This window comes from Pristis pectinata, chromosome 21 (assembly GCF_009764475.1).
Source record: "Pristis pectinata isolate sPriPec2 chromosome 21, sPriPec2.1.pri, whole genome shotgun sequence".
In the NCBI taxonomy this organism is placed as follows: domain Eukaryota; kingdom Metazoa; phylum Chordata; class Chondrichthyes; order Rhinopristiformes; family Pristidae; genus Pristis; species Pristis pectinata.
In genome coordinates this window covers 23,055,029-23,067,242 of record NC_067425.1, presented here as the reverse complement: position 1 = coordinate 23,067,242, position 12,214 = coordinate 23,055,029, and the positions used below count along the sequence as shown (strand labels likewise).

Here is a 12,214-nt window from a genome sequence, read left to right as displayed (position 1 = left end):
AAACGAAGAGAAGGAAGTGGGGTGATAGGATCTCTGGCTGAAGAGGACAGGCTTGCCAAACATGATCTGCTGACGGAAACTGCCTTTCAGCTGTGAGCCTGCTCAAGGTTCGTAACATTGGCAATTGTGAAATAGTGTCATAATGTTCTACTTCAAAGGAAGATAAGATAAGATACCTTTATTAGTCACATGAAACACACAGTGAAATGCATCTTTTGCGTAGAGTGTTCTGGGGGCAGCCCGCAAGTGTTGCCACGCTTCCGGCACCAACATAGCACGCCCATAACTTCCTAATCTGTACATCTTTGGAAAGTGGGAGAAGACCGGAGCACCCGGAGGAAACCCACGCAGACACGGGGAGAACGTATTTGCCATATTAGCACACTTATTTCTTATTTGCCATATTAGCACACAAACTCCTTACAGACAGCGGCTGGAATTGAAACCGAACAAATCGTTACTAATAACAGTCAAAGAGTTGTACAGAAGAGAAACGAGCCCTTTGGCCTAGCACGTCCACGTTGACCTTTTTTGCCCATCTGCACTAATCCCATTTGCGTACATTAGGACCATATCCTTCTGTGCCTTGCCTTTTTAAATGTCTGTATAAATGCCTCTTAAATGTAGTAATTGTATCTGATTTTACCACCTCCTCTGGCAGCACGTTCTATAGATCAACCACTCCGTGTGTTAAAAAAAATCTACCCCTCAGACCACCTTTAAAACTCCTTCCTCTCACCTTAAGCCTTCTTCTTTTTGATACCCCTACCACGGAAAATATGAATTTGCATAACAACACAAGAAAAAGAGTGGTAAGGTAGCTTCTACTTCGTTATGGATTATCTTTTACCTCAGTGCCACCTTTCTGTGATATTCACATATCCCTCACATCCATTAATATGCCAACATTGATTTCTGTTTCCACACCTGTCCTGTCAAGAAATTTCTTCTTATCTCAGCCCAGAATACCTAATCCCTGATTTTGAGACTTTAAATCTGGATGTTCCAGCCAGGGAAAACATCAATACCACATCTTTCATCAACCCTATGTCTGAATGGCTGAAGCACTGAATTCCCATGACCACTAGTATCTTATATTATGGGGAACTGAGCTCTTCGAACACCTGAAGTTATCCATATTACAGCAAATTCTTATTTGCCATATTAGCACACGAACTGACATTTCAATCAAAATGAAACCACAGAACAAGCATTTAGAACTAATCTTTGATCATCTATTGATGATTAGGTGTTTCTCCAAGGCTAATTGAATAACGACCACCAGTTGCAAGCAATAAAGAAGAGGTAACCCACAACTCTGTGACTTGACTCAAACCATCTCCTTTGTGCTAAGAGTCAGAGAGTAATAGAGCACAGAAAAAGGCCCTTTAGCCCAACTCATCCATGCCAACCAAGATGCCCATCCAAGCAATCCTATTTGCCCACGTTTGGCCCATATCCCTCCAAGCCTTTCCTATCCGTGTACCTGTTCAAATATCTTTTAAGTGTTGTTATTGTGCTTGCTGACCTATGTTTGCTCCTGGTTAAGCAACACCTCTATTCTAGAATTCTCATCTATTTCTTCCCCCAAATTGATCCATGGTTTCATATTCTCAGCCTGTGCCTCCAGCTCTATAATTCATGGACATATCTCTTCCCTTCTACCTTTAACCAACTGAACACTCCTGAATTTAATCTCTCTGTTGTCGGCAGTCATGCTTTTAGCTGGCCAGCCCAAATCCCTCACAAACCTCTCTAACTCACTTTATCCTTTAAGACATTCCTTAAATCCCATCTCTTTGGTCAAGATTTTGGTCATATGCCCTCATGTGCAGCTTAGCTTCAATTTATTTTCTGTTTCCTTACTCCTTTGTGAAAAGCCTGGACCTTTCATTAAAGGTCCTACACAAACAGAGGTTGTTGCAAGGGCCTTGGGAGAATTGTGTTGCTGCAGGACCACTGTGTCCACTCCGTTATGGTTAGACAGAAATCAAAGCACAAGTCCATGACTTGCTTTGGCTCAAGAATAATTATAATATTGGCAACTGTTCCATTGTCACTCATCAGAAATTGGTCAAGCATGTTCATTATTAAACGAGAATGGACAAATCCCTTTTTCCACAATAGACGCTGAAAAATTAGATCAAAACACTTGAGAAGTCTAAACCTATACCATCTCTGAACTTGAAAAATATATTCAGCTGCTAGCATTCAAAGTAAACACACTTTTACATTGGACCCAATCACTGTCCACTGTTCAGGAAATGAATGAGGGATCAGTAAAGTTGCAGATGTTTATATATAAATGCAGAATTATCAAGGCTAATATTCTTGCTGGGAACAAATCTCTGGGAGTTCAAATCTGGCCTGAACACATCGGGGTTGAGGAGGTTTTCCTTCAATTTGTTAGTGGATGCAATTTTGGTCGATTCACCTGTTGAGAGTGGGCACAGGTCAACAATGGATGCCAAGTGCATGGCTAGCAAAAGGAACTAGAAATGGCTGGAGCAAGTAGGTGTTCTTCTGATATAAGAGGTGAGACCAAAGGAGAAGAACCTTCACTCTGTACCAAACCTAATGTGCACTGGTGAACAGAAAACATGCCAATACCAAATTTTTTACCATGGCGAGGCAGTTGTAAAAGAAACATAGAACAGTACAGCACAATACAGGCCCTTTGGCCCACAATGTTGTGCCGACCTTTAAACCATGCCTAGGACTATCTAACCTCTACCTTCCCCATATCCCTCTATCTCAAATTCCTCCATATGCTTATCTAACAATCTCTTGAATTTGGCCAACGTACCTGCCTCCACCACCACCCCAGGCAGCGCATTCCATGCACCAACCATTCTCTGGGTGAAAAACCTCCCTCTGACATCTCCCTTGAACTTCCCACCCATTACCTTAAAGCCATGCCCTCTTGTATTGAGCATTGGTGCCCTGGGAAAGTGTAGTATGAAAGCCCAGGGGTCAGGTGGCAGTCACAACACTACTGACCCCCATGGTCGGATGATAGCATTGTCCATCGGGTCGGAAGCTACACCATTGTCAATCAAGGGTCCGGCTCCGCTCCACCCCACCCATCAAGAGCATACCTAAGGATTGGCTTGTAACTCACCTTTGTTCTTGACCCTGAATCATTGGCTTGTTTAAATTACCTGAATGGGCTCCACCCAGCTACAGCCCTATAAAAGGTGGTACATGTGGGCAGTTCACTCTCTTTTCCGATTGCTGCCGGGGTCGAGACCACAGGTGAGAGGGTGCACTTCCACAGGGGTCTAGGAGCGTCCTAAGTAGATTCCCAGTAGCATAGAGCCGTTGTTTGTCCAGATTCGGGGTGTTCAGACAATGTATTTGTTTGCTACCTGATCGTTTGTACTAGTTTGTTGCGTGTGTGCACTTCACCCCTGTTGTGACTCCCCCCCACGTTTCGCGATCACGAGTGCGCGTGTGCATTTGTTCCTTCTCATTTCTGTTCCCGCGTCTGTCTTTGTAAATAAAATTCTCCTTTTTGAAGTACCAAAACTGTGTGTCCAGATACCTCTTTCTGTTATGAGAAAGGTTCTCTTGAATCTTAAAGATAGAGGTGCTGGCTGTGCTGGCTGTCCACTCTATCTATTCCTCTTAATATTTTGTATACCTCTATCATGTCTCCCCTCATCCTCCTTCTCTCCAACGAGTAAAGCCCTAGCTCCTTTAGTCTCTCCTCATAATCCATACTCTCTAATCCAGGCAGCATCCTGGTAAATCTTCTCTGCACCCTCTCCAACACCTCCACATCCTTCCTATAATGAGGTGACCAGAACTGGACACGGTACTCTAAGTGTGGCCTAACCAGAGTTTTGTAAAGCTGCATCATTACTTCGCGGCTCTTAAACTCGATCCCACGACTTATGAAAACTAACACCCCATAAGCTTTCTTAACTACCCTATCTTTCAGTGATCTGTGGATATGAACCCCCAGGTCCCTCTGCTCCTCCACACTGCCCAGAATCCTGCCATTTACCTTGTACTCCACCTTGGAGTTTCCTGCCATTAACTTTGTACTCTGCCTTGGAGTTTATCCTTCCAAAGTGTACCACCTCACACTTCTCCGGATTGAACTCCATCTGCCACTTCTCAGCCCAGCTCTGCAACCTATCAATGTCCCTTTACAATCTTCGACAATCCTCCACATCATCCACAACACCACCAACCTTTGTGTTGTCTGCAAACTTGCCAACCCACTCTTCTACCCCCTCATCCAAATCATTAATAAAAATCACGAAAAGCAGAGGTCCCAGAACCGATACTTGTTGGACACTGCTAGTCACAGCCCTCCAATCTGAGTGCACTCCCTCCACCACAACCTTCTGCTATCTGTAGGCAAGCCAATTCTGAATCCACACAGCCAAGCTTCCCTGGATCCCATGCCCTCTGACCTTCTGAAGAAGCATAACATGTGGAAGGTAGGCTTCTTCAGAAGGTCAGAAACATGGGGAGAAAAAATACAGAAAAAAAATATTTATCAGAATGTTTCTTGATCAAATAACAATTAAAATCATCATGACTCAAATCTGCCCATGTTCAGCTACAAGATTTATCTTGGATGTTTTACAACGTCTGGGCATCATTAAAAATAAATAGACTTTTGATGTTAGTCACTGTTGTAATATAAAAATGAGGCAAATTCCTGTACAGCAAGGTGTGTTATGTTGCCCAGATGAAATATTCCAATGCATTGAATACGAGATAGATATCACTAACAGCACCAGGACGAGCTCTAGTGATGTGATCATTTATGCCCATCTTGGAGCCAGGGTGGAGCTTCAGCTTAACCGTACATCTGAATGGCTGCATCTCTGACAGCAACACCTGCTCTCTCCTACACTGGAGAGCCAGCTGAGAGTTAAGGGTCATCTTTTTAAAAATTAAAGGGCCACCCATTTCAGAAAAAATAAGGTGTAATTTCTTCCCTTGGAAGGCTATGAATCTTTGGAACTCTCCTTCTTTGAGGCTGATGGCAGCAGAATCTATGAATATTTTTTTTAAATCAGGGGAGATAGATACTTGGAAAGCAAGGGTTGAAAGATTACTGCAGGTAGACAGGAAGTTGAGGTTACAATCAGAGCAGTTACGAGCTTTTTAAATGGCAGAGCAGGTTGCAGGGGTTGAATGGCTTACTCCTGTTCCTAATTCATGTGTTCATTTTATGTCCAAGTCCCTGCCTTGAACCAACAGTCTTTTGGTGCTTAGATAAGAATGCTACAAATGAGCCTCAGCTGTATTACGATCAGTTTAACAAATTTACCTCAGCGTACATTGTACAAAAAGGAATCTTGAGGTCTATTTATTTTGTCTGTCAAAAAAAATTGATTTGCTAATTTGAAAAGATTTAAAATGACAGTATAATTCTTTTAATAATACACAGAGCAAAACTGTATTCATGCAATGCCAGATCTTCAAAAAAAACACATTGCTTTATTCATTTTTCTCTCATGATTGTATTGATTCTTGACAATAAACAATTATCAATAATCTTGAGTACATTTGAAGCATACAGCTTGGTTCTCAGTAAGGGAGCTGTAAACAATGAAGAGAGCAGCTATCAAAGTGACCTCGGTAAGTAACAGTAGCAGTGACAACTAGGTTAATGAATCTGCTTCCATGTCACTGAACAAATTACATTTGCAGTAGGCAGCATCAGCTTGACAGGTAACTGGATAATACAAAGGAGCTAAACTTTAAATTTCATACACCATGGAATAGAAGCATGGAATAGATATTCTCGAGAATTACAGAGATATAACTGTTATACACAGGACCTATAGAGGGCTAGACCTCAGCTCAAGCTGGTATTCATTCATTGCTTTTCATTGCCTACTTAATATAAACACACACTCCATCAAATACAATGCATGTTGCAGTAGGGCTTCTCTGCACAAGAGTGGGGGTTCTTTAAGTGTGGGATCATCAGAATAGGGACAGCAGGCATCAATTCAATTTCCGACGTTAACATCAAATTACTTATTTAATTTCACGCCTGATGAAGCATCATATAGCTACACACAGAATCATTTCACTTCATTTGTTATGCCATGTTTTTTCAGTTCTTAGCTTGTCTGCCAACTGACAATTTTAATTACGACATGAATTTGATTGCACTTTTGAATAATTAGCACATCAAACACAAACCATTTAAACACCCTACATTTCTCATGAAGGTGTGTGCTTATGTCTGTGTGGTGCCCAGCACATGCTGATAACCATGTATATTTAAAGAGGGAATTGGGGGAGGGCTGGGGGGAGGGGTGGGTTGGAGGACGGTAGGGAAGATCATTAGCCAGATGTCTTCTACTTACATCACTCAGTCTTTCATGTGAGCAGCCCCTGTTGGAAGCCTTAGAATCACTGCTGATACTTCCACTGTCGCTGTCCCTGCAGCTGTGTTGGGAAGGCTTGAGCTGCAAAAGCAAAAGAAAATTAAAGCTATAAAGTTGGAGGCAGGAAAAAAAGTCTTCTCAGGTTTTATCGCACCCCATCCCAACTGAGAAATACATCACTTAACCGTTGCTGGATCTAAATCCCAGAACTCCCTATCTACCAGCATCCTGGGGAGGTATCTTCACCAGAAGGACTGCAATGGTTCAAGGTAGCGGCTCCCCACAGCCTTCTCAAGGACAGCTGGGGATGGGCAATAAATGCTGGTCTTGCCTGTGACGGCAAGGCCCGAGGATATGAAGAAAGAAAAGACTCTAAGAGCAAGTTTGCAGAAAACCAGCAGGAATCATTTTCCAGACACAATAAAACAAACATCTAATAATGGAAAATGATATGACCCAAGTAGGAGAGCCTAACAGTCTGGAGAACAGTGCATAACATTCTCTCTAATGCCAAGTCAGGATTTATTAGCCTGTCGAGCTTGCATTGGTGCATTTTTCAGCTAGTAATCATTGCCAACCTTCTCAGATTCACTTTTTATTCAAGAAAAATCCTTTAACTGGTTTGGCAAAGAAAATGAGGTGAGGCAAAAAGAACCGCCTATTTCAGCAGTGGGAGCATCGCTTAACAGTCTGGGGAATTGCATGTGACAAGCCATTACATATGGTGGTGCGTTTATACAAATTATATTTTATAGGACAATAAAAAATGAGGACAGAGTGGAAAAAAATTGCCAGTTTCCAATACCATCCATCATTTGCAACAAAACAGGAGGGGGGGGGGACAAAAACCCTAGAGTAAAACACATAATTAAAACATAAACAGCCTTTTTTGTTGCCATTAGCACTTTGAATGAATGCTGTTCCTAGGAGGACTGCAACTGGGTCAGAGGCACTGAGTCGCTTTGTCACCTAAGCAGGAAATGCAGTAAGAGTGACATGCCACTCGAAGCGATTGCTGAGGTTGATGCCACACAATAACAGCTGACAGGGACACAACGTGGTGCATGGAGACAGGTGGGCATTCTCAGTGGGATGGCAAGGGACCAGGGAACGGAGGAGGGGAATCTGGAAAACTTTCTCACTGCACTAATTATTTTATCTGTAGCTGCTGGAATGACCAGAGGACAAATACAAGGATGCAAAATGTGTAAGGCCACCGAGAACACAGAGTGATTCAAACAAAAGAAAATTATTTTCCCCAGTGATGCCAAATCTAATCTATCATCTTTACAATGTAAATCAAGTTATTTGATATTGACGCTTACTAAGCTTGTCATATTGCCATATTGCCCCATTAGGCTGTAATTTGGTCCCCTGTAAAGTCATTGTGTCAGTAACTAATAGTTTCAAGCTCATTCTCCAGCCTCTCTCTCCTGCACATTCCTCTTGGCGTAAAGTGACACCACTGACTGGTTAAATTTGTAAACATTTCATTAAATATATGAAGATCAGATTTGACAGCTGTCCAGGCCAACAATGATATTAGTATTCACAAGCATGAAAATACACAATGAAAAGAAAAGGAATACGAAATTTGAAAAATGCAATCTTAAAATGGCCGACAAATGTTTTAATAGAAACGACAAAGGGAAAATGCTCAACCACAAATGCATAACCATCCTAGATAATCATATGCAGGAACCTCATCTACCCGAGGTTTTTGGTGTCACAACATTAACTTAAAGATAGAAGTTCTGTCCAGCAAACGTTACAAATGAATGCTCACTGCTTCCACACTATATTCCTGCATATGAAGCATTACTGAGTTCAAAATTATCTGTTAGAGCCCACATTGCAAAAATAGCTTGAGGTAATGTCATACTAACATATTAAGTATGGCATTAGAAACTTGATTTATTTCAAAGTGGTGGTGGTGATGGAGAGGAGAAGGGTTAAACTGTTTGCAACTGACAATGAATCATAAATGTAAGAATAGAAAATATATTCACAATTTTGATCCAAATAAAGAACAAAAGAAATCTCTTTAAAAAAAGCAGTCTTAAAGTTTCAAACCTGTCATTAATATAGTCCATTGTTCCAAAATTTCACTTGATTTAGGAGTTCATTAGATTTCTAATCTATTTTCTTCTATTTAGCATTTTCATCGAGGAGAAAATATTTAGATACAGAATAAATATCTAAACCAAAATTAAACACGTTTAAACTCTCTTAGCTTCTTGCACCAGGCTCAATTGTATAGCTGAAGGAAACCTATTGCTAGATTTCTATTGATCTCTACATAAAAAAGGTGTGACAGAGTGGGCCCCAAGGTAAGTTGTTTCTCAATTTCCCTTCCTTCCTCTCAAACTTCCTTGTATAGCCTTGCTAAACAGGGAATTTACTAGGAAGAGGAACACACATCTCACCATTCTGGTGTGCCAAGGCTGGCAAGAACAACCGACTTAAAGCTACAAAAATGACCCAGGGTACTTCACAGGAACATCATCAAAGATTAAATTCACACTGAACCAGGAGGTATTAGGGCAGATTACCAAAAGTTTAGGCAAAGAGGTACGTTTCAGGGAAATCTTAGAGGAGGAGAGCCAGCCAGCAAGGTTTGAAGGAACTCCTGCACTTTGGGTTCTTAGCAGCTGAAGATACAGCCCTCAATGTGAACAAATCAACACAGAGAAAGAGCAAGAGCCCAATACTATAAGAGCATACATACACGGAACTTCAAAGGGCTAAAGGAGCTTCTAGGGCTCCGCTTATACTTTCTATAGGAGATTACGAGCAGCACACGTTTCCCTTCTGCATGTCACTGAGAGTCAACTGTAATGTTATCTGCTAGGTACTAAGCAAAGCATTTCAGTGAAAGTTAGTCCCATTCCTAAAAGGAGCAAGGCAGATGGGATCAGGTCAGGATTTACAAAATATTAGAGGTATTATAACCAAAGGAGGTCGATACATTTCCTAATGCTAAAGGGATCAAGGGATAAGGAGGTCAGGTGTGAACAAGGCACTACAATGGATGATCAGCCTATAATCACATTGAATGGTGGGACAGTCCCAATTGGGTGAATGACCTAATCCTGCTTCAAACACACCGGGAGTAGCATCCTTTTGTGCCAACACAAACAATAAAAAGCAGAGCGATAGATTATTCAAAAACCTCAGAAACCCACCTGGTTTGGTTTATATACGAGTTTAATATTATACCTTCCAACCCCAGCTATATTTCAGCAAAACCTAGTTTCAACTGTTAGCACCTGACTAGAATTATTGGCTCCAAATATTTGACCTTTGGGACACATAAAGCTGAAAACTTTTAATATTTCACAAAATTCTCAGGATTGTTTAGAGACTAAAAAAAATCCAAACTCCACAATGTAGAGTGTTGGAATTAATTTTGACAGCAATATTATGCCGTCACATCATCCACCCCTCACCTTTAACTTGAGCAAATGCTTCGTTCACATCAGAATGCAATTTTCTTTTCACAAAATGCAGCCATTTGACAGCAACCAACAGGCTAATTTCCACACTCTTCAAAACATGGCAAGGAATTAACTTATCCAGAGCCCTTTTCATTTAACTTGCAACACTGAAACTGCCAGAATCTACATCTGTCATTGATTTCCACACAGCACGCATTTTGTTTTTATAACACTGTTATTTAAGGAAGAAATGTTTCCACTCTGTCTCATTTTAGTTTATCATGTGCAATTTACAACTGTTTTTAATAAGCAATCAGCATGTACCCCTAAAATAATGTGAAAAAGACTAGAGCCACAGTACTAAAGGTTTTTTAAATCTGATTTATCTTTCTTTGATGTTTAAAGGTTAGCTGTTGAAAGAAACATGAGCACAAACCTGTTAACACTTTAAAAACTACATTAACTCTTATGAAGCAGTGAGAAGCAAGTCATAGAAAGAAGCAGAGACACAAAAATCAAGCACAATGAAAATAATTGGGAAACTAGTGCTGTCTCAAAGACACATATAGGCAATAGTGAACTTTCCTGGGCCAAATTTAAACCTGTATCTGAAATGATCATGGTATAGATTCATTCTATGCATTTGCAAGCCAGTGGCTGTTCACAAGCAAAGTTGATGAAGATCATTTTAACATCTGTGTACATTATGATAGAAGTTCCCAAACCTTTTTTTTAAAACTACCTAACCTGAGAAATCTGTTTTGCTCTGGATGTTCCCATTTTCCAGTACAAGTAGAAAAACTGAATTTTTGTTACATACAATTGCAACCCCATCACTGAAAGGTTCCCTAGCCCCAGCTCGAAAGCCTAGGACATGAGAACCAGGTCACCAACGTACTTTTGTTGCACTTGTGCTCAAAATGCAATGATCACTTGTAGTTGTATAATTACTTCTAGCAAAGTAAACTGCCTAAAAAACACTTCACAGGAGTGTTATTGAATGCAATTTGATACTGAGCCTCATAAAGAGATACTGGGCAGGTTCATCAAGTGGAGACTTTAAAAGCATCTGCAAAAAGGAGGCATGGGCAGAAAGGTTTAAGGGGGTTAATTCTAGAGCTTAGAACTCAGCATCTGAAGTCACTGCCACCTGAGCAATAGAAATCAGGGATGAACAAGTAACCAGATTGCAGGAGACGGAACCTATGATGCGAATTGGTTTCAGCTCGCCAAAGCTCGTCTCAGCCCTGATACATGATGGGCAGTGAGTACTTCAGGGAGATTTAAGAACCGCATGCTGATTAGTGTAGTTAAGGTATTATGGGCTCATGGAATCACTGCAGCATTTGTTCATGAATGCAGCCTTTAACAGGGGATGTGTCCACTATGGATGCATTGCACAAGATGGGGAAAACAGGCACAGAAGCTTTGGATTTGTGGGTTTTCGTAATGGGATTTTCATGCTGCATTTACACAGCTGAAAGCCAACAAGGGTTTTAACAGCATTGTGGTGGCTCACAGCAAAAGCAAAGAGCAAACAGCTATCTGCAATTTGCCAGAGATGATAATTCACACATTCTCTGCTGCTGCCATTTGCTCCTTCATTTGGGAGACAGGATGCTTGCAATGTGCCTTCTTTTCACAACCCCTATCAAGGACACTTCTTTATCAAAAGCAGGATGTCGAGACATTAACTTGGAAAGCTAGCTACCAGCTTCAAGAATACCGATAATTCAAAATTGTGCTGAATGTAAGCCTCCAACGTGTAGTTTTACGCAGCATGTGTGCAGACCACAGGCTTGTCAATAGCTTAAACTGCAGGTGTGCCTAATATTCTGCCACATGTATAACAATATTGTCTGCTGGCAATTGTTTGCTTTTCAATATTCTTGAGAGATAAATTGGTCCCCGAAGTACTCCCTATAAGATGGATTAGTTAGCTGCTCCAGATAAAAGGTCCAGCATACAGATGAATTTGACCACAGTTTCTCAGGCTGAAATCCAATGGATGCTCACTCAAGGATCTCAAAGTGTACTTTGCACCACGTGCCACAGATCACTTCCCTCAGGATCAGAAGATCTTGACCCGATAAACCAAGCCAGTGTTCTCAGTGTAGTTGTGAGAAAGAGCCTTTCTTTCCAACCAACCTTCTTTCAGATAAAACTTTGCTTAGGCCACATTTGGAGCATTGTGTGCAGTTCTGGTCACCAGTCTGTAAAAAGGGATGTGGAGGCTTTGGAGAGGGTACAGAATAGGACCCTCAGGATGTTGCCTGGATTGGAGTGTATTAGCCAAAAGGAAAAGCTGAACAAACATCGATTGTTTTCTTTGGAGTGTCAGAGGCTGAGGGAGAATGTGATAGAAGTATGTAAAATTAAGATAGGCATAGCTAGGGTACATGGGGTAGAAAT

At 41.2% G+C, this 12,214-nt stretch overlaps 1 protein-coding gene across 9 annotated transcripts in view; it reads right to left on the bottom strand.

Moving 5' to 3' along the window:
• auts2a (activator of transcription and developmental regulator AUTS2 a) overlaps positions 1-12,214 on the bottom strand; it is a 940,688-nt gene that overhangs the window by 522,260 nt on the left and 406,214 nt on the right. For all 9 annotated transcript variants that reach the window (XM_052035563.1, XM_052035562.1, XM_052035568.1 and 6 more), the window contains one exon: positions 6,345-6,446. In XM_052035563.1, coding sequence (XP_051891523.1) covers positions 6,345-6,446 — 102 coding nt within the window. The remainder of the gene's footprint in view (positions 1-6,344; positions 6,447-12,214) is intronic.